General features: G+C 40.8%; 2 protein-coding genes across 3 annotated transcripts in view; one reads left to right on the top strand and one right to left on the bottom strand.

The window, feature by feature from the left end:
- Nucleotides 1-3,535, bottom strand: part of LOC119703643 (uncharacterized oxidoreductase ZK1290.5-like) — a 46,718-nt gene extending 43,183 nt beyond the window's left edge. For both annotated transcript variants that reach the window (XR_005257679.1, XM_038143714.1), the window contains exon 1: nt 3,411-3,535. Coding sequence is in view for 1 of the 2 variants with exons in the window: in XM_038143714.1 (XP_037999642.1) it covers nt 3,411-3,495 (85 nt within the window). In the remaining variant the exon portion in view is untranslated. The remainder of the gene's footprint in view (nt 1-3,410) is intronic.
- A 70-nt stretch (nt 3,536-3,605) lies between these two features.
- DPH5 (diphthamide biosynthesis 5) lies at nt 3,606-23,049 on the top strand. The gene is made up of 7 exons (XM_038143715.1): nt 3,606-3,915; nt 7,037-7,161; nt 10,292-10,400; nt 19,717-19,837; nt 20,730-20,769; nt 21,841-21,944; nt 22,800-23,049. Exons 1-7 carry the CDS (start codon nt 3,781-3,783, stop codon nt 23,021-23,023), a joined length of 858 nt encoding a protein of 285 aa, XP_037999643.1. The 5' UTR covers nt 3,606-3,780; the 3' UTR covers nt 23,024-23,049.
- Nucleotides 23,050-23,406: the final 357 nt, after the last annotated feature.

The raw sequence follows: 23,406 nt of genomic DNA, 5'->3' as shown, positions 1-23,406 counted from the left end.
TAATTCTAGCTGCCCCAAAGATTACATAGAAAACAACATTACACAAAAAGATTCTGTGTATTTTTGGTATCACCAGCATATCTTCTAAAGAAATCACTGGCTACTTGACCAAGCCACCAGAATTGAATTATTATCATCCCAAAAAAACCCCAAACAAAACAACAAACGCGAATTAACAAAGAAAAACACACACAAAACCCTGTTCTAATGGGATTATAACTACTATATAAAGGGGATCAAGAGAGTTTCAATAAACAATCCTGAAGAGATGTCAACCATTCAGCACACGACCTTGACAAAGGTCCTAATATTTCAGACACAGGAAGAAAAGTCCTTGTGCTACTGAATTATAATCAAATGCTACAGAGAGTGGCATTTTCACTCCTCAGACTTAAAAAAAAAAGGAAGTGACAACTGTCTAAGTGAGAGCTTCCTACTGAACAGAAGTAAGCATGAACAGTTCAAATTATGCATTTTTCTTCCAAAACCTGATGAGGATGATACTGTGTATGCCATTTTGACAAGTGCTAAGTTTTTGAGGATGCTGCTTTAGGTAAGCACAAAGTCTTCTGTAGTTAAGAAACTATAAGAATATAATTTTCTACTCTAGTACAAAGTCTCACCAACAGATTCTCAGACACATGTAGCTCCTATGGAAAAGTGTGGCTACATCTGTAACTTCTAAACAGTGTCAGGTTTTGCACCAGTTATTTGCCATGCAATTCTAAAACACTAATCTTATGAGCAAGATAGTGCATGTCTCCTTTTCCTAATGCAATCTACAGCCACTGTGAGGTAATGTACTCTCTGGGGCACAGATTTAAACTTGAGGCAAGTATTAGGGCCAAAATGCCAATTCATTTTAGACTTAAGCCTACTCCAGAAGAAAGCAGCCTTTGTAAAGAAAATTGACCATAAACACGCCTGACCCTCTGCACGTGAATAATGTGGCTAACACAACAGTTAGCATTAAACCATATGAAACATAAAGTTACCAACAGTTTTCATAATCATACAATAAACAAGGTGCAGATTATTTTTATCTGATAATTAAAACTTTACCCATGTTTCCAACATAAAGGTGAGCTGCCTTATAATATAATTGCTTGGTGTCTCAGGGAAGTCAGCTTGTTTTACCACTGCTAGTAGACTGGTCTTCTTGCCAGACACAAGACACTAAGAATATACATCTAAGTGGATAGGAAATTTTGGATGTACACAATTTGGCCCGTTATTCCAAATAACCCTTCAGACTGAACACAAATTTTGGCCTTCTCCATGGCCTTCTCTGGTGTAAAAATTCATCTTTCTCACTAGAGATTTTAATGGAAATGGATCCTTCTCACTAAGAACAGTTTATACAGGAGCACAAAGTCCCAGAAAGTGCATGGTAACCTAATGAAAGACTTAACCTCCTTCCCCACATCTTCCCTTTTGCAGCAAACCTTGACCAACTTACTGAACTTCTATACAAATGAACAATAAGCTGTGGCACAGAAACCCATTAAAAGAATGAAACCATACCAAAAAAACACCATCACAAATACCTTTTGATAACTGAAGCCTGAACAGGAAGAAGAGATATTTTTGACAGAATGCTATTCCAGGGTGTGGCGGCACTTTCTGGAGTCACATGTTCTGGACAAGAAACACATTACCCATCTCCTAAATCAGCTCTCAGATACTACAAAAAGGGTTTCAGCACTTCAAAGTAACTTGCAAACCTATCCGAGCAGCCTTCCAGGTGGCACAACTGGACAGTTGAAACCATCTTTATGGATATTTATCTCTTTTATTTATCCCTCTGAAGCTTTTAGAAAGATTATTTAGCAACAGATGCAACATCTGTATCTATTAAAATTGTCTTTGAGGCACCAGACAACAATTAGGTCTGCATGTTTAGAGGGATAAAAAATGGCAAACAAATCTCGAATCCTGCAGAAAATGGCCTTGCAGAAAATGTATTCTCATTTAAGAAAGTTTGCCTCTACTTCATATCCGAGTAAATTTTTTTGCACTGCAAATATTAGTTAATGCAGTAAGACAGTAACAAAAATAAGCCATTAATGTGGAAAAGAGAAGTTAAGTGAAAACAGCTACCATAAAGATCCCATTGTGTTGGGCTGCACATGGTGGTATTTATAGCTTGACCACAAATGCAAGCGTGGCACGTCTTCACCTTTTTTTTCCTCCCTTCTTTTCTTAAATTCTCAGCATTTTGCAGCATATATCAACAATTTCTTAAAATTACTTGACTGGTGTCTATCTATTGCACAATCCTCAAAGATCTGCAGACTGTATAAAGCAGTATGTAAAGTGTTATTCTAGCAAGACAAGTAAGTGAAATCCAAGAACTAAATCCTGCTCATGACAACACCATCACTCTAAGTCAAGAGTTCCTTGAAAGTCAAGAGAAGCACCTGGAAAGCCATACCTGGCAGAAGTTACTGGGCCAGAAAATTTCAAACTTGATTTTCTTGTATGCCACTATCCATTTACTGTGGTATGAGTTCAGGCATAACAATAAACTACTCAGAACTTTCCAATACAGCAAAAGGACAGGGAACAGCTAGTGGGTGGAGAGTACAAAGGAGTCTTCATGCCTGCTTTCTAGTCAGTTTATTCTACCCATAACCCAAGAAATGTATTACACCAATAAAAAGGTGGTTCTGTAGACAGTCTGAAGCACAGTTCAGCATATACTGAAACAATAGATATAAGACAATCAAGTCAGGTCTCTAAAAAATATTATTTACATTATTTTTTCCTTAATTTTATAAAAATATCTCCAAGAAAAGTAAATTGGCAGAAAGTGTTACAGGTTAAAATAATCAACCACAAAACAGCAAAAGAAAAAAAAAAACCCAGTAGTTTTTTATCAATATAAACCATTTTGCTCACTACACAGTGACTGTGTAAGAAACAGCTGCATCAAACACTCATCCTTATCATCAACCACCATTCCCTTGTGCCTCACAGATGCCGAGATTCCTACACAGGCTCTCAGTTGAACAGGTGCAGTAAGGTTAATTCTATCATGAGAGTCTGCTCTAAAGAAAAGTCTGCTCCCAAGCCTCCTAAGAAGACACACCCAAACCCCAAAACACCGCACATGGCCCGGGCTCAGGTGGGAGGGGAGCGGTGCTGCGCCCAGCCGCTCGCATGTGGCCGGAGCACGAAGCCTCGCCCGGCAGCACAGGGGCTCTCGGAGGAGCACCGGGCCTGCCCGGCTGGGCGCGGGTAGCTCGGCAGGAGGCTCCGGTCCGGGCTGCCCTGAGGCGAGTCCGGCTGCGGGCCAAGGGCAGCGCCGAACCTGCCGGGCCGGCCGGGCCGGGCCCCGGGGTGACCCCCGCCCTCTCACAACGCCTCTGGCAGGGAGGCGGGCTCTGGGCGGGCCCGCCGCCACTCACCGAGCCCCAGCACCGGGATGCTGTGGCCGCTGGCGACCGGCACCGCGGGGACACCGCCCGGACCGGGCTTGCCTGCCGTTGCCATAACCCGGCTGCGGCCTGGGACTACAACTCCCGGCGGCCCCTGCGCCCCAACGGCGCCGCGGGCAGCCGGGGGGCGGGCGAGAGGAGCCGGGAAACGGAGAGCTAGGAGCCGGGAAACGAGCGGCCGGGAGCCGGGGAAGTGGGAGCCGGGGAACGAGCAGCTGGGAGCCAGGCTGTGCCCGGACCTGGGGCCGGGTCCCGGCGAGCGGTGGGGCGTGCGGCGCGCCGGCTGAGCCCGCTTCGTTGCCCTGCTGAGGCAGGTGGCGGCCGGGCGCGCTCCCCGAGCATGCTGTACCTGGTGGGGCTGGGCCTGGGCGATGCCAAGGACATCACGGTGAAGGGGCTGGAGGCGGTGCGGCGCTGCCGCAGGGTGTACCTGGAAGCCTACACGTCCGTGCTCACCGTGGGCAAGGAAGCGCTGGTAGGTCCGGCCACAGGGCCCGAGGCCTCTCGTGCCTCGCAGCCGGGGCGTGCTGGGGCTGGCGGGTCTGTGGGAGAAATGAGCGGTGCCCGCTCTTGGGAGAAGTATGTATGTGGCCTTCACATATTTTTCTAGGAAAAATTGTTTTGCTACCTTGCAAGAAGACTGCGGCAAAAATAAAATGTTCCTACAACTGTTGGCATTAGTTTTCATCTCAAAACCTACCAATATGTGCAAGCCCTGAGACACTGGAGGACTTGGTTAGAAAGTGTCTAATCAGTTTAAAAACAACAACGAAAAGAAAACCCCACCCAAAAGTCATAGCAGAAAAGCACATATTTTGAAGCCCTGCACCTCTGTATCAGCCTGAGGTGTCATGGCATGCCTGCTGGGAATAGCAATTTAATTATGCCACATTTCCACGTGGGCCAAGCTGCCTCACCGTGTGGGGATTCCCAGAACAGGCACAGTTCAGTCAGAGATGGGCTGTTGGACAACGTGGAGATAAAGTTTTGGTTAGTAAAAACACCTCGTGGAAGACAAGGGTTGTAAAAACGTGCAAATCGTAACTCTGAGGAGGTCACAGATGAAGTTTAATGGTCATAGAAAGATGAAGTTTAATGCAGAAATAGCATAGCTGCCCACAGACCAGAGATCTTGCCTCTGAATAAGCTGATGCTGTCTGGGTCTTGGTGCTGTATGGCCATATTGTACCTGTATGCGGAGCTGCAGGTACATAGAGCATGTGAGACCTATAGCTTGTAATCAGCATGACATGGTTTCCATATTCCAGGTAGGCTAGAATATTTGGAGCATCTCTGGTTTATCTGCTGTGTGGAGATATGGTCTGTGGTTTATATTTCTTGTCAGTACACTGAAGCAGTCTAAATTGCAGTCAGTCCATTCAAAACAAAATGTTCTTCTTTGTGGTTGTTTGATAGTTGGAAAACTACCAAATGGAAAGGATTACTTGGAGATTTTTACTTTTCAAAATGAGCATTTGCTATCGATAGAAAAATTAATGGATTCCTATCCATCTGAAAATAAAACACTGAATAATAGGAAAATGCTGGCAGTTTTTGATGCGGTTATTTTGGGTTTTCTTGTAGTATATTTCTTACTGTTTTAAGTCTTTTGCAAACCTTGAAATGCAAAAGATGAGATAAAAAGATCAATAAAAACAAAGTAAAAATGTTGTCTTACCTAAAACACCTAAGAGGGAATATAGGAGTTAATAACCAAGTGTTTATAATACAGTCTGGTTTACATATAAGCAACAATGCTGAATAGTTTATTTACTAATCTGATGGTCATTCTCTTCTAAGCACCATGAAAAGTTAGAGGAAAACTCTCAAGAAGTAAAGAGCAGATCTTTGCCTGCAGAGACTTCCCAGAAATCCTTCTCTGTTGATGGTATTAAAATCAGGTCATAAAATTCAAATGACAAGACTTGCTTGTTTATTGGGATGTCCTGAAATGTATATTAAAAGTTATTTGATGTTGACCATTCAAATTGGCCCTGAGTTTGGTGAAAGAACTGTTTGCACCCAGTGACCTCCCAGTGAGTCTACATTTTACTTTTGATATATTCTCTACTTAGCATGCTTTGATTAGCATTGTGGAGCAGTCTCAAAGCATGCAAATAGATTCCCTTGGATGAAGCCAAACTGAAAGGCGTGTTCCTGGGGCTGCACCCATCTGTTCTGGAGTGTGCATTTGCTCACAGTTGGGCCCAAGCCAGGCTGGTGCAGTGGCAGCCCACGGGAAGGGATGTGTGGTGTTATGGAGTGCTCTGCTGTACGGCCCAGCTCCCCTTGTGGTGATGGGCATCTGGGCTGAGGTACCTAATGGAAACCAGTAGGGTGTCAAAATTTGCTGCAGTTGGTTCAGTACTGATCTCAGCATTACTCCAGGCTGACTGTCAATGGTTCAGAATCACACATGCAAGATTTGCTTACACATTTATTTGGTCCCCTCTCTGTTGAATCTGTACAGGTTGCAGTCTGTTTCACGAGGAAAATAATGTCCTGATTTTATACAGTTAGGAAAACCTACTCAAAAATGGGCAGGAACTCATACTCGGGGAAGGGCATGTAGCCTGGTAACAGAGGTCCCATACCTACTACTCTCACTATGGGATGGATTTTTTATGGAAGCACCACTCTGCTTCTGTACAGGTGTTACAGTTCTCTCGTCAATTCACTGTTCTTTGTGAGCAAAGAAGTCACAGAAGTCAGAGGAGAACCTTTCTGGGTGATAACTGACTTCAATGGTTTAATCAAATTTGCTGACTACTACTAAGAACAGAAACACCTTTCTTGGTCTTTGCCCTGGAAAAAAACTTGAATCATGTAAAGAGCATGTAAAATGCATGGTGACACGACATGGCAGATGTTTTCAGTATGATCAGAAAACATGTTCTAGAACTAACTAAAATTTCATTTACATGTGTGAAGTTGATTCAGGAAATAAAGGCATTTAAAATGTACAAAGAGACACAATGATTACTGAGTTGCTGAAGAAAAATTAAGGACAGGATCAAATACATGTTTACCTGTATACTTGGTAAAGTACTTTTTAAAGAGAACTCAAGACGAAGGACTAATATGAAGTCATTCCTTAGATGTGGTTAGCTAAAATGTACTAAGGAAAAATCTGAGAGAACAGGTTGTGGTGTAGCTAGTGTGGTACTTGTACCTGGTTTCGTGCCAGTATTGTAAGTAGCCTAAGAGCTAGGCTCAGGCTGGGAGAGGGAGTGCCTTACAGCAGCAAGTTAAATTAACTCTGCCTGGAGTCCACCCAGGTACCCTCAGTGCAGGTGGGACTGAGCTGCTTTAGGTGCAGCTGCTCAACTGACACAGAAAGCATGGAGCACCAAGTCAGTGTCAGGATAAAGTCCACATTCACTAATGTTTGTCAGCTCAGGAGCTGTTCTATGGAAAGCTCAGGTGTTCTTGCAAGCAGAGGTGAGGTTCTCCAAGACACGGGGCAGGCTGTTGGGGAGAATAATGAAGTTACCTATTCCAGTCCATTGGCTGTGTTCCTGAGGGAGCACCCAGAGACATACAAAAACATTCCTAAGTGTCTTATTTTGATGTTTATTATTAATTTCAATTTCTAGGAAGAGTTTTATGGAAAAGAATTGATTTTGGCTGACAGAGAAATGGTGGAACAAGAAGCAGATAGCCTTTTAAAAGAAGCTGATGTTTGTGATGTCGCATTTCTTGTGGTTGGTGATCCTTTTGGGTAAGACAAAGCAACATTTTAATTACAGCTTCATCACTCTTTTTTTCAATTGGAAAAAGCCAACTCTGTAACTGTAGTTATATTTGAGGGAACTGATTTTCAGACCAGAAACACTTTTTATGTCTGTATATTCCTTACTGTATTAAAAATATACATACAGTTGTCTACACTTTATCTTGCTTTGGAGTTTCCTTGCCCAGATGTCCATTATAGATAGGAATGTGGATCCTCCAGGATGTATGAATCTTTCCTTCAGCAGATACTTATAATTTCATTCATTATCATTTTATTCTCTGTGCTACCTTTTATAACAAATGCTTTGCCTCATGATTTGTCTGCTAACAGAAGAAATTCTAGGTTATAACTTAAATAAGAAATATGCTATTTTTGGGCAATATTCTTTTGGTTGCTGTTTGCACTTAGAAACTGCAGCTTTTATACCCAGTTGTTTTAGAATCAATACATATTATTGGTTGTATAATCTGCTTTAATGTATGCTAGTTTGTAAAATCACTTATGTCATTATAAATGTCTTCTCCTGTTGGTTTATTAGGCCTTTTGTTTCCATTTTTATTCCTGCTGGAAAGTATAGGCTTTTTCTATGACCAGAAGGACCTCCTTCTGTCTCTTTGGTCAGGCATCATCAATCTGTAATGTCAAGCCATGCAGAAGAGCTTTTCATCTCCAGCTGGTGATGCAAGATTTATACCACAGTGTTAAGGGGCACAAGAAAAATGAAATCTGAGAACCCTATTTGTGAGGGAAAAAATGGAGTTTATGAAAAAAGGAGCAATGTGCACATCTGTCAAAAGCTGATAATTTATGTAAACACAGGCTGAAGGCAATTGGCAAGAGAATATTCTATTAAACTAATTATGGGCAGATGACCCTGTATTTCAGAAATATTGATTATACTTGCAGTCCATGTTTACATTCAGACTAGGATTTGAGCAAGATTTGTTCCCTGTACCCTTGTGCTCTGATCCAGTGACTGATACAAGTATACAAGATGAAAAAAACAAACTACATGGATTGAAATGTAGCTGCTACTTGTAAGCAGTGTTCTGGTCTGCCTCAGTTATCATAAGTTTCAATGTCAAAATACTCAGTTCTGGTTAACATACTACGTTATTGTTAAAAATTACTCTTTTTTTGAATGAGTTGCTTCTCTCTAAATGTTTATGTTCTTAGCTTTTACTACTGCAGCAAGAACTGCTCCTGTGCTCACACAGAACTGTAAGGATTTAGGGGCTTGTGAGGTTACCAGGACAGAGTATTGAATGTTTCTGTCCTGAGAGAGACCAGAGGCAGGGGAGGAGGACAGAAGCCACTTGCATCTGATCACAGACTGTCAAGTATATTCGCAGGTGAGCAGAGTACCCGGCAGCCACAGGAGATGCCACGTGTTGGTGGTTAATGATGGATGTGCTACAAGAACCTGACAACTTCAGTAGTGCAATGGAAAGTCCACCACTCTAGGCTGGTGTTAACATTCTTATTATTACTACCCATAAAACTTAACCTCTGTATCCTTCATGAAACTTTTCCTGGTATTAGCTGAGTGCTGATAAGGGCACTTCTGCCTTTAGCTGCAGTCATTATAGACAGATCTACTGGGAGAAAAAAAAAATACTGGCTGGAGAAAATTTCAGTGAATAAAACCAGCTGATGCCTTGGTCGGTATTAGCATAACCACAAAATCTTCCAGTGCTCCTTGTCCTTTGTATGTGCAGGGAATAACACAGGGCTGTAAAACCACTCTCCTCTTCTCTTAGAGCAGACATTCTTAAATCATCTTTGCTTCTGGAAGTTGGGAGCAATGTTTGTATAGTAAGTAAAGTATTGGTTCAGATTTTACTGCCTTCTCCTAGGTCTGGGAGCCTGTTTGTATAAGGGTGTCAGATTTCCCAAATTCACATTCCTCTTTTTTTTTTTTTTTTCTTCCACTGAAATTGATTTCTTTTTTTAAATATTGATCTTTACAGCCTTGCCAGCTGCTGCCACATTTGTGTTCCAGCCTGAAGCACCTGATCTGATGACTGGGTGCTGGTCAGACACACAGCACCGAAATTATCAGGCTAGAACCAGGGGAATTCTGTTGGGGTAACTGAACAAGGCCAGGGTGAAAGCAATTTTCCTAGTTCATTGTTCTGATGGCCATATGTTATTTCTTTCCTTCCTTCTTTGGAATGGCTACACAGAAATGTGTGGTCTCATCTTGGGAATGAGATGTCTAAGGTCATTGATCAGGTCTGATAAATTTAGGCAAGAGGTAGGTGCATTTTCATATTTCACATACATACAAGCAAAATACGTATATAAACATTGTCGCAGTTCAAAGATTTGCTTAATCTGTATGTACTGACCATTTTAGAAAGGCTCTAATCTCAATGCTTAACTGCAAACCCAGTAATTCTTGCAGCAGTCAATCCCTGCAACGTGTTTATTGAGCCTTAGACCTGGAGCTGAACTTAACTCTGTTTGAAACTAAAATATTCTTAAGTCTTTCAGAATAAACTTTATCACTCAGATTTAGGCATTGTTAATTTGAGTAACCTGGATTAAATATTAGAAAAATTGATTCAGCCTAAGGGTGTTTTTTTCTTGGTAAACGTGCAGTTCACCTCTGTCTGTTCAGAGTTCTTGTCTGAGTGTGGGGCTTTCCTGGCACATGCTGGTGCAGATGGGAGAGGGCCTGGCTGTGCAGCCAGTAATGAAATTCTGGAGTTTTGTGGAAGTTTGTGCCAAAAAGTTGACCTTTTCAGTTCAATGCATGTTCAACAGACACCTGCAGAAGACAAAGGATACATGGAACTTTCCTTTTCAAGTACTTGCCAAGGCTACTTTATAAAGTAGCATTGTAACAGTGTTACAGTTTTAACAGTGCCAGAAAGCTGCAAAGGGCTGTACCGTACTGAGGATGCCTGGCATTTCAGCTGGGGAAGATGATGTGGAAGCCTTACTGGAGTTTTTATGTTCCTGTAACCACGAGGATATTGTTGCCATTTTTCCACCTCTGCATTGTCCTTGTTGTGAAGGATTTAATTTTATTCTAAAACAAACTATAGTGATAGTAACACTTGGTAACACCATGTTTTCAGTGTTTAATTCCTTCCTTTTCTTACCACAGGGCCACAACACACAGTGATTTAGTGCTACGTGCAGTAAAATTGGGGATTCCTTACAAGGTCATTCATAATGCTTCAATAATGAATGCAGTGGGCTGCTGTGGTTTACAGGTAATATTTTTGTGTATACATATATGTTGTTTCACAACTGCTAAGCTTAGAATTGGTGAGCTCTTCTACTGCAGTGGCAGTGCATGTTGCAATCCCAACTTCGAAGATCTGTACCAACTGTACACATTATCTTAGAATTTTTTAACACTTCCTTTTAGCATGCCACATGTCAGCAAAAGCCCCTTTTGATGAACTCATATGAAAATGAATAGTAACACTTCTGTTCTTTTCTGCTTTCTAACTTCCTTCTGCCCCAGGAGCCTTTGGTATTTAAAGTTATTTTACAGATGAAGCTTTGCTCATGGTGGCTTCCTTCTACTACTGATGGTAAAATCAGGTATCAGGTAATACCTGATAAGTTTATTCTTAAATAAGGTTGTTATCCTGTAGAGAACTATGCTGATTTTGTCATATAAGAAATACATGCACAAGCCTGCATACATGTCCTACTCAGATCATAATTCCAAAGTCTTGAATATGATGCACTCTTTCTCTTATAAAATAGATCTGTCTCCACTTTCTGCCAATCTGATGAGGGAAGAGGGGTTTGCTTAGCCAAGGATTAGTAAAGCAAATGACAGTTTTTGTGCATCTTGAATGGCTAAAGTAGAAAAGGTCTAGTGTTCCCCAAGAAAATACTTCCTTTTACACATATATAGGTCCGTTATTACTTTTACTTCATGAAAGATATTGTGGCAGTGTATAAATCATAACTAATCACATATAAATTAGATGAAGCTTCCCCCTCTTGTTTTCATTCATCACTTCAACATAGAACCTGCCCTCTCAAGGTTCAGAATGGTTTCCCGTGTATGGGACCCCGAAATCAAGTTCCCACTTTACAAAAGCCAAAAGCAAGCCCGGGAGTGTAAATATACTACAGACAAGTTGGGGGTTTGAAGGAGGAATTCCTTTCTTGCAGTACACAAAGGAACGCAATTTATTTTAATTTCAGCAAACACTTGGTACATTCAAATTTCCACTGACTAACTCCAATACTCCAAACTCCATTCAAATAGTAATGCTGGCCAACAGCAGAAAATCTGTGTCAATGAGTTTGGGTATCATCCTTGGTTTTGATTAGAAATCTGAGCTCCCTGTCTGACCTGGCTCAAAACCAATGCAGTGACACCTGTCCCGTTAGCTAATGCTAAAGGGAATGCTGCACAGCATTCACACTCTTTGTAATTCTCTTGTGAGCACCTTCTTTGTGGTACCTGCCTATTGCTGCAAGACTTAGGCAAAATTATCTTTCAGAAAGGAAATAGGCTTCTTGGCGTCTAAAATTTACAGGTACAGCAGACAAATAGCAGCTGTCGCATGACTGCACTTACCGGGGTGGGTAAAACAAGAGTGTTGTGGCTGGGGCTCACCCTTCCCCTTTTGGCTTGGTTTGTTTCTGCTGTCAGGTTGTTGACAAGAAGTTTCTACTACTTGCTCTCTTTTTTACTGTTCTCTTACATTGATTAGGAAGGAAGATGCAAGGCCCAAAGACATTTTTAAGTTTTCTGAAAGTTTTCTTCCCCCACAGTTCAGCCAGGCATAGGAAGGAGCAGTACACAGCTTTTAGATTAATTGAAAAAAAAGACCAGAAACCTAACATGAGTATACTATAAACAGTCCATAAGGTTATTCACATATGCAGAGTTTTGGAGATTAGATTGCTATTTCCTTATCCCTTGCTGAAGGGAGCAGACCATAAAGGAAATGTGATGTTATTCACTCTGGCATTAGTCCCCTTTTCCATTCTGGCTTGGGAGGGGCTGCCTTCTCCTGAGTTCACACTCCTGTTGTCGTATAAGGCATTTTAGGAAATAGTGATTGCATTACCAGGCTGAATAAAACCAGTTGTATGTTCAAGTCTTGATTGCTCCTTACTGGCATAAACAGCAAGTGAGGTGTATCTTATAACAAAGCAGCCTTTGATTAAGAGTTGTGTTGGAGGTTTACAAATTCTTTCAAAAGCCTTTACGTTCTATGGCTGTCTCCTGCCATCAATTTAATTTTGGAGTTATTGTGTCTCAAATTGTAAAGTTCCTGTCAAGTATAGGAGGGATTCCTCTTTTGCTTCACCACAGAAAAGGCTTTGCTTTTTTTCTTGTTTTAATCTGATTGTGATACAAACCCCCTCTCCTTCTTAGCAGAGAAAAACAGGAAACACCTTTATACGCCGTTCAGAGAGGCATGTGCGTAGCGAGCTGTAACTGCTGATTAGGCTGTCAGTGAAATGCAGCTACAGCACTGTCTGGTCAGTGTGCAATGTCTCTGGTCATAGAGCAATGTTTCTGTGCAGCCAACAACGTTCTGGTACTGTGCAGTTTTACTGTACAGTGATTTGGTCAAGTTGGTACAGCATCAGTGATGGTTTGTTACCTTCATTCCATAGTTGTAGTTCTTGCCAAATTATAAAGAGGGGTGCATATCTATTTTCAAATACTTTTTTTTTAACTGTCCTCTTCATTTAACAGAATTAGTGAAGCTGTTTTGGAATACTGAAAAAAAGAGTGGGGTTTTAATTTTGAAAATTAGACTTCTTGGAAGCTCTCACAGTCTGATAAACTGTGCTGGGATAGTATAACTTAGCAAAGCGGTAGTCTGACTGCATAAGGCTCTGTGATTTGCTGTGCCTCTCTCTTTTACACTGTTTTTGCTGCACTTCACTGTAGCAGATTTTTTCTTTCCAAGGCTGAAGAAGCTTTTTTCCCTTAGAAACAGATGAATATAGTAATGGGAGAGAAGCCAAGAAACGTGCTCCTATGTCAGTGCCTCTTAGCATGTTCTCTGCAGGTTCACCTCCCTTGTCTGGAGTCTGCCACATGGGTGTGTTTGTCACTCTGACTCCTGTTGTAGTGGGGAGCAACCACCAGTGAGGACAGTCAGGCACTTTGGTATCTGCAGACACTGCCAGGGAAGCACAGGCTGTACCTGTGCCCACTCTCAGTTTTTCAGAATAGGGCTGATTGCTAAGGCTTTTAGTGCTAGAATAAAGAGGCAGGAAAATGAGGATCTCTAATTTGCATATTTCCCCTTCATTTCTAATATGCATGACATCTGGGCTGGTTTGGGAAGGTCACTGGCCAGAGTGGTGCTCTCAGGACAGAATTCTCTCTGACCCAGTGCTGGTAAGGTGTCCTTGAGGTAGAACTGCTGGTGGTCAAACACACCTGGAATATTCTGCATCACGCTGACCTGTGGTGTGTGGCATGTGAAGGAATGATGCAACTTGAGATGGCTTGAGATCATGGCATTAACATGAAGAAAAGAGATTGAGAACTGGAGTGCAAAGCTGGAGGCAAGTCACAGGATGAGATAAAAGGCTAAAATGAGATGCTCATTTCTCATGAATGGTGTTGCTCGTTTTGAAAGCATTTGGTTGGGTAGCTAGGAAGAAAACATGTTACAGCAAAGAGCTGCCTTTCTTTTGAGATGTACCCACTTTCCACCTGAATAGCTTCAGAACAAACATCTGCTCATGCCCTTGTTTCTTTCAGTGACACATCTTGGGTTTTTGGTTTGCAGTCCATTTAATTCTTGTAAGACAATTACAGTTATAAAATAGAAAATAACCTTTTTGCTAGCAGCTGGTCACTTAAATGCAAAAGCAATGCTTACTGTGTTGAGTTTTTGCTGAACAGGTGAGTACATTTCCAGTGTCAGGTTGAAAGATACTACTTAAAGATGAAGAAGCTGGAGGATGCTATCATTAATTACCGTGCTCATAGTCAAATAGAAACCCTGTAGTAGCTGCAGGAGTGGAGCCTCTGAGTCCCACCCTCTCTGTGTGCCCTAATCTTCAAAAACACTCAGCTCTAATAGGAGGGACTTTACACAAAATTATTGACTGTTAAACTGTTTTCCATCACTGATTGTTTTTTCAGTTACTAACAGCTTCTGAGCCTTTAAGAAGTTGGCATTTGTTTCTCAAGCCAATTAAAGGTTAAATCAGTGCTAGTCACACTATCTAGTCACACTATTTCATTACTCACAATTGCTGTCCAACTTAGTGCTATTTGTCACCAGCAAAAATAACACAGAAAGATCTATTTAATCAGGTTTGGGGTTGGTTTTTTTTTTTAGATATCTTCATTTCATATTAGTAACCCTAGTGAGCTTCAGGGCAGGAAGGAAACATTGCTTGATATTGACAGAAAGAATCTTAGAAGGTTTTTGAAGATAAGGTGGCATTACCTCGGGGGTGTAAATCCTCTCCTATGCAAGTCTGCTTTCTCAATATTTTGATAGCTGAATTTTGTTCTGCTTGTGGAGTGGCTATTTCCTAAGCAGATCCAAGAGGCAGCCAAAGCAAAATGTACTCGTCCCTTCAACTGATTTTATGTGCTTTGTCTCAGCTGCCTTCAGCTGAGACTGCAATTATGTGGAGTGGGTTTCCCTCAGACAAATGTGCTTTCTTCACAGTCCTTTTTCTCTGGCATGTACTAAGGGGGCTGGAAGTTTTTGGGACAGCTAGGGTGATCTCTTAGCTTGCAGTACAAAAAGGAGTCAAAGCCACATACAGGTGACTGGTAAAACATTTCAGTTTCATGTGAAGGCTCTCATGAGAGGCATTTGAAGTTGCTCAAGGTCTGTGGTACTAAATAAGGTAGTGTAAAGGGCTAGAGCTAGGCTTGTGGTTGTTTCATATGAGCAATTCCAAGCAAAACCAAAGATTGAGCGATTCTGCTACCTCTTTGTTGATGATTGCACTACTTCTTAAGCTGCTATCAAGCAACAATATATAATACAAAGAACGGCAGGAGCCCTTTAATTTGACAGATGTGGTCTGAAGGGTTGTTAACAGGTTAGGGAGAATAAAGGGAACCTGACTCAGGTTCCTTATCTTTGAGGATGAACATTGCATAGCATTATGTCAGAACCCCTATGACAAAGAAAATATATCTTAACTTTTCTGGGTATGCTCATTGGGATCTATCAGGAAATAACCCGGGATAATGCAAGGTGCTCTGCAGTCTCTAAATCCATTGAGGAATAGTCTTGGGAGAAAAAGCCTCTTAGTTCCTACCAGTGGGTTGTGATTAGGCTGAGAAGAGTCTGAATTTCCGTAACTCACCTGTGCTGTGAGAACTATCTGCAGTGTAACCTGTGACCAGAACATGGCTCTGTAGCATTTCAGCCCTATGAGGTCTCAGGTATTTGGTTGTGTATGGTGGCATGTCTGAAGAATGCAGTAACTCCTTTTTTTGGGAAGAACCTCAGATATGTGACCAGTTCTGAAGCTATTTGAAATGTTAGGAAAGGAGATAGGTTCATAAGTGAAAAATTGCTGTGTCACCATTGAAGCTGATACAGCAATAATTCTGGGAAAGATGCTGTAAAAATAGATGTCTGTGTTTTGAAATGTTTACTTCTTGGTTTCTCTGCAGCTGTTGGCCAACTGACCTTTAATATTATTTTGCATCTTCTCTCCTGCTTGCTTTAGTACTTTTTAGAGGGGATGGTGGATCTTCCTTTTTTTAATTTCCCTATTTAGTCTCAGCTTGTTCCGTCTTTTATGCCCTAAATTTTTGTGGTGATTGACCACACCATGATTTCAAGTGAGGACAATTGATCAGGAGAGTTTCAGGTATCTGATATCATTCAGACTGGTCTTTAACAAAGTAGCTCAGCAGTTTCATTGAAATTCCACTTGCATGGACACTTTCCAAGGTGAGATCATGGTACTTTCTCTCACAGTTCATTCTGGCCTCTCAATTTGCAATCGATTTTGCTTGTATAAACAAGAAGTAAAATAAGAAATAGCATTAATAGAAAGGTTAAAATACTAACAGAAAAGAAGCACCAAAAGTTGTCAATCATTCTTTCATATCATGTGTGTAAATAAAATAGGAAGTTATATCTTGTTCTGAGGTGATGTAACTGTGAGTTGAAGAACAGCTTTCTGCAGTATTTTGTGAGGCAGAAAACTCTAGCAGCAGGACATTGCCTCAGAGTGGAGTGCTGGCTTCCTTTGCTGACCTGAGCTATTGCATTGCAAAATTTGAGTGCCCAGAGTTTTGCTTAAGCCAGTTACTGCTTGGGGGGAGGGTACGGACAAAGGAGTATTTCCAAAGACTGAGGTCTTTCAAAAGGACCTTTTGAAACTTTTCTGTGATGTTTTTGAGCATTGAGGAGAAGGTAAGAAGTTTGGTTTCCAAGCTGAAAACATGAAATGTCTGTCCAACCATTTCACTGCATGCCTTTGAAATTCTGGCGCTTTTGTGCCTGAGCAGAATGTAGGCGCACTAACAAATCTGCTCGTCAGTGCAAGTGTGATGCCTGAGATCTTGGGGCTTGCACAGACCACACATTGCCCACTCCTGAACTCCACATGCTTCATGTAGAATGCAGCACACACAAGCTGGGCTGTGAAATTTAATTTGCTGCTGCCTCTCTTTAGAGCTGTGCCAGCCACTGTACAGCCAATCCCTGATCTCTGCAAATACACACAGCTCATCATCTTGCTGAGCTCCTGAGCAGTCTCAAAGTGTGGCAGTAATCCTTAGTTGTGCTGTAACACTCCTTGGTTAACAAACATGTCAGACAGCTCTATTTCAGTGAGAAGCATGATTCCTGAAATTTTGGGACCCTCTGCAGCCTTTTATGGTTGGTGGAAAGAATGCACTTTAATTTGAACGGGTTTGGTCTTTAGTGGACCTGCTGTCTTCTGTAACTCCTGAATCCTTAAGATAGTAGTGCAATTTTTGGCATTTACTGCTCTCTCTACTGCAAGGCTTTTCTTGAAAGTCAGATACTTCATTCACAAGTTCAAAAGGTGGAAATTAGAGCACAGCAGAGGAAATTAAATTAGGAATAAATTGAATTTTGCATGAGGTACAGGGAGAGCATTTCAAGTGTAAGTTCTGATACAGTCATGTCCTTCTTAATGCAGGCTTGTCCTGGTGAAGAGCAGTTCCTATGTTTGCCTAAATGTCACACATCTGCAGAGATCAAATACTGCATGAGAAATATTGGTTTGTGTCTGTAGAAGTGTTTGTAAGGTAATTGGTTATAAGTATTCAAGCACAATAGAGGTATCCCACTTCTACTTTGGTTCCTCAGCATTCAGATTGATGGTGTACCAAGGACTTTCCAAAGCAGTATTCCTCCCTCTGTAATTTAAAGTAAGAATATGTGCACATTAATCCTAGGAAATCTGTTCTTCACAAGTTTAGTTAGTAGAGGGGTATAAACTGCAAAAGCATTTCTAGGAGGTTAATAAAATATGTCCTGTCCTACTCTATCTTATTGGTGTAGAAACTACTTCTGTACTTTCCAGGTGCTGAGCAAATAGGTGTATTTTTTTTTGAGACTAAGTACATGTTTTTGTGGTATCAATTCTTCATTAAGGTGTTCTGAAGGTATTTCTACTGAATAGACAGGCAATTTCTGACAAAAAATGTTTTACTTTTTTTTGACATCCAGGCTTTAGTATTAATGCAAAAACCCTGTAAACAAAGGACAGCTTAGTGAATGATTGACAGGGAAAAGGATAACTTGCTTAACTTCTTGTTGGCAAAGAGGATGGAGAATCTTTGTAATGAGTAATGGAAAAGTGAATGATAACAATCAGAACTAGCACTGTATGGTATAAAGTTAAACGTCCAACTCACTCTTAACATGTGGCAGAGTGGTTTAGGTTTAGGAGTTCTGATTCCCAACAAAATACCTCTCAGATAATAACATTTTTCCCATTTCTGCATATCCTTTCCATTCCTAAGGGCAGAGGTGGAAGTTTTTCTTCCTTGGTTTATGAAAATGCCAAAGGGCCAAGGTAAGATTTAAGGTTAATTGATACTTTCTGTCCTGAACAAGTACTGCTGCTTTAGGGAAGTGGCTGCAGTGGTTTCAGGTGCTGATGGGGAGCACTTAGGTTGGTATCAGACATTGCAGCACTTCTGGAAGATTGTGGGAATGCTACCAGGGAGATTGAAGGTATCTTGCTCCCAGATGCTCCAAGAGTGAAGGGGAGAAAGAGAAACTTCTTCTGCTAATAGTTTTTCTACAGATTTGATACAAAGTGGGAATGAGTTCTAGGCAGCCACATGAAAAACAGGCAAAGCATATTTTCATTTTCTAGAACATAGCCTTGAAATAGCTAACATCAGGAAAGTTACATCAGGAGCAACTTATTTGGTTCAACCTGTATTTACTTTACTGGAAGAACCTTTAGGTTGTGAAATGTACCCAATATGTTCTTGTCCTTGTGCTAGAATGAAATACTTAAAAGAGGAAATGTTTTCAGTTATCTTCCAGGAATCTTTGAATAAATTTTATGAACATGAATGGTTAAAATTTGAGCTTTTGAAAATAAACATGTTTCTGCTGTTATTCAAGTTCTGCTCTACCAGCATAAAGGAGCTAAAGCCACAGCCTAATGCCACAGTAACAGAAGTATGTATAGGGGAATCCCCACATGGCACGGGGCTGCCAGAGCTGCTTCTATACATGGTCCTCTGCCAAAGCACACACAGTGCCTTTGTCTCCTTTCATGGGCTTGGAAAAGCAGCTTTTCCTTCCAGGAGTACAGAGAAAGTGAGAAGGGTGGCTCATGTAGCTGCTGTTTCTCTGGTGGGCTTGAACAGACAGAATATTGGCAAGCTGTAAAATCCATTTGGGGTGGCCCCAGTCCAGAGCTAAATAGACCAAAACTGATGCATGGTATTCCCCTATTTCAGGGCAAAAACTACTTCCAAGCCAGATACTGCCTTAAGTTATATATGACTTTCACTTTTGCATCACCAGAGATGATTGGCAAGACTATTGCTTCAAATGTCTTCACCAAGATGAGGGACTTACAGTAATAAATGTGTTAAGGCTGAGAATAGAATCAGTGAGCATGCTTGACATAGAATCTGCTAGCAATATTCTTTCCATATGTGCATAAACCATGTTGTACCTCTCTGCTTCCTGCACAATCTGTCTTCAGATCTTCATATCCACTATCTCCTTAGACTGTAACTTCTTTTGCCTGCTAGAGCTTCCATCTGTAGCAAAATGCCATTTAAATCAGTAGAATCAAAACATTGTTATAGCATTATTCCAAGCTGTCTAACCTTAAACAAAGTAAGAAATAAAAAGCCCTTAGCCCAAGTAAGAAATAACAAATAATAATTTTGGTGCTAATCTTACAAAGTTTTTGCCTTAAAAAGGACTTCAGAATTAAGTAGCAATAGAAAGTAGAAAGTAACTAATTATGCATTGGAAAGGTGAATGCAGTAAAAACTTTACAGGTAGTTAATGACTTGGCCTTTAACATTCTTGAATGCTCTTATTTTTTCTTCTTGCTCATGTGTGTTATTGCATTTGCTGTGTTATACAGTTGTACAATTTTGGAGAAACCGTTTCCATAGTGTTCTGGACGGATACATGGAAGCCAGAGAGCTTCTTTGACAAGATTGAGAAGAACAGGCAGAATGGAATGCACACTCTGTGCTTACTTGGTGAGCAGCAGCCACTCTCCTGCCTTTTGTTTATGTATTGAATTTTTACCCAGCTGACTAGATCACCAGATAAGCAAATGTGGCATTAAAAAGGTTAGTGCTAAAAACTTTTGAACTGAAAATGACTTCATGGACGTAGAAGCAATTTGGTAAACTGGGCACTTAGAATCTTGGGGTTTTGCATTTTTACCCCTTTCATCTGAGTCCCTTTGGTTTAGAAGTTGATTATGTAACAAGGAATATTTATTCAAGGTTAAAAATATATCCAGCTTTCTCTATGGGGGAAGAGGAGGTGTGTTTGAGTACAGGTAATGTTTGGAAAGATTATGGTCAATTTGTTTCATAAAATTGCAGCTTGCAGAGTCTTACCTACCTGACCCCTTCTCTATTTCAGTTTTGCCCAAATCCTTTTGTTTTCCCATAACAGAAGCTTGTTCTAAATTTTGATTGGGACAGGAAGGAAGTGCTAATGAAAGTCAGGTCCCCACATGGCAGTGATGTAATCACTGTCGAGCAGTCAGACTGCTTTACATTCTGTGACGTAATGTGCTCATAATTTAAGAGTTGTCCCAATGAACTGGTGTGCTCAAATGTGCCAGTGTTTGACTATGTTATGGTAAATATGCCTATTTGTATATTTACCAGGATTTTTATTTGGCTGTGTTGCTCTGAAATCTGTGAAATTTGCCCTATTGTTGGGTGAAATCACATGCATAAAGTCACAGGGTTTTGAGATTAACTAACAGATGAAACAGTACAGTGTGATCCATATTCTAATAGCTAAATATAATAATATTAATAATAGCTAAAATGTTGTTAAAGGTTTACCTACATAGAAAACTAAGTGGGAAGCTTGTAGGAAAGCTGTGTTTTAATGTGTTTTGTTCTACAGATATTAAAGTGAAGGAGCAGTCTCTGGAGAATCTCATGAAGTGAGTCACCATTTTGAAAATACATGGAAACACACAGTGCCCCTACAAAGGTTTTTTGTACAAGGAACACAGGTTCTTTGCCCATAGTCTAATACGGAACTTACCTGCCTTCATCTCTCATGCTTCTTGGTGGCCACTGTCTTTTGTTTCTTACAAGGAGTGAAACTCTTTTGTTCCTTGCAATAGGGCTGGTTTTATTTACAGTAACTGAATGGAGTTGCAGCAGAACATGATTTTTTTTGGTAACTGTTCCTGTGAGAAGCACTAAGTCAGAAAGGGATAGGCTTTCCTTTTGGTGAATGAAGTATTATTTCTCTACTGTTCTGTCACCTCCTGAAACAGATCAATATCTGAAACAGTATTCTAATTTTATTCTTTGTACACTGGCTGGAACAGTGCAAAGTGCAGAATAGATAACACCCTTCTTAAAGAGTTAAATAAGCAATATACAGAAAATGCTTTTATGCTTGTTTAACTGTAGTCAAAAAGCTTTTGCCACATCTTACTCATCTCTGCAATCTGTATGTTTTCACAGTGGTGAATATAAATGGCTCCTCTATACACATGCTGTAACTGGTCTAAATTAACATTTGTGAAGTCTCACAGTATCATTGAGGTTTGTTTATTCTGGAGTTTCAAAATAAAATCTGTTTGACTGAATCCACAGTTGGCAAAGGAAGCAGCATTTCATTTAAGAATATATTTCTAGTCTGTAATCATCTGTCTACAGGGCATTTAACAGAAAAACAGTTGTATGCCCTTGGATTTAAGTCTAATGCATCCTTCAAGAGTAGCTGCAAAACTTGAATCTTGCTTCTAGCAGCTGAATTTGCTTTTAGGATCTATATGATCTGGCAGCTGAAGCCCAGCTGTTTCACAGGTGTGGTGAGAGCACAACAGATTTCTGTATTCTTTAAAAATTCCACTCTTGTGTAAAAGACCCAGCCTGAGAGCATGGGCCTGTTTAAGTTCAACCTTCTGGTCTAGAGGTCTCTTGAAATAAGCTGTAAGATTGCTGGGGATAACAAAATGGGCTATATGTGAAATTTCTCTGCTTTTCCTTCCCTGCAGAGGAAAAAAGATTTATGAGCCACCACGTTACATGAGTGTGAATCAAGCTGCAGAACAGCTTCTTGCCATTATTCAAAACAGAAGGCTCCAAGGAGAAAAACCAGGTATGATTGGACTGCTTCTATCTGCTACCACCCCTCTCCAGTTACACCTCTTGAGCCCCTGAACTCCACTCCCTTCCCCTGACTCCCAGAATCCTGCTCTGCAGTGGATGTGCGCTGCCTTAAAGCCTAGTCACGAGATGGATTTAGCCAAGCTTGAGCCCAGCACAGTTCAGTGAGCATCAATGACGGTGCACTGGTGGCTCCTGGAGCTACAGTCAAAGCCTCAGTTTGGAAACCCTGCACTGTTTCTATCCATGTGGAACTGTGAGCTCTTTGAGCCATTACAGTTGCAGGAGGCAGAAGGATTCTGAGCATTTTAGATCAGTCAAGCTTCAAAAAAATCTCAGCTCTGTTTTACTTAGACTGGTCACACTCTGCTCTATGTGAACACCAGCAGGAATCTAGGTTAACCCAAAGATGCAGAACTGTGATTTTCACCTTGAATTCTTAACACTAGGCAGGAGCAAACTGTGAAATGTTTACTGAGACCAAGGGTAAAAGCACAGTAGCTAATAAAGATGATGCAGTTGTGTCAAAGAATTTTTTTCTAACAAATTCATCTAGGTCTAGTCCTCATTTAAAAAGTTTATTCCTTCAATACTGTTAAAATGAAAATCCCTTAATTTTATCCTTTACATAGAATGAATCAGAAGCAGCAGTTCCCTCAAAGTGAACACAATTCCCAAATGAATTCTTCCTTATCAACATCCTTAAGTTTTATTGTCTTTGAAGAGCAAGTTTTTAATAATTGGAGGTTTAAGAAAGCAGTGTTAAGGTTTAAGCACTTTGAGTACTTTTTCCCTTATGATAGGATCATTAGTCAATAAATTAAACATTTCATCTTCTTTCTTACAGAAATTACTGAAGACACAATTTGTGTTGGCCTTGCTCGTGTTGGTGCTCTAGATGAAAAGATTGCTTCAGGCACTCTGCAGCAGCTGTCCACTGTGGAATTGGGTGCTCCACTACATTCCTTAATTGTTACAGGCACTATGCATCCTCTGGAATTGGAAATGCTTAAACTGTTCTCTGTAGATAGTTCCAGTTTTGAAAATAATGCATGTCAAAGGACTACTTAAATAAAAATGAGGCATTTACATTTTTATTCCATCTTTAATTGCATAACAGCATAAAGATATTGCTGTGACTATTTAAGACTTGTCTAACTGTAGTTAGACTCTGAGGACAACGCTGCAGGAAGATGGACCTGCTTTTACCTGAGGCTGCAAACTGCACCTACTGGTATGATACCTGCAGGCTTCTACCCTGCAGACACCTCCAGAAACTCCTAAACCTTTGGTTCAGATCATTGACATCCACACCAGTCTTGGGCTGCTGACTAGGAGAAGAAGAGTACCAGGTATCTGTGTGGCATCACCAAACCTACTGCATATGTTATTTTATGTGCATTAGATGTTAAATTTTGCCTTTCAACTTTGCAGAGACTTAGGAGTTCTCTTAC

Source organism: Motacilla alba, chromosome 8 (assembly GCF_015832195.1).
Source record: "Motacilla alba alba isolate MOTALB_02 chromosome 8, Motacilla_alba_V1.0_pri, whole genome shotgun sequence".
NCBI lineage: Eukaryota > Metazoa > Chordata > Aves > Passeriformes > Motacillidae > Motacilla > Motacilla alba.
Note: the sequence above shows the minus strand (reverse complement) of the source record. Positions and strands in the feature narration are given on the sequence as shown.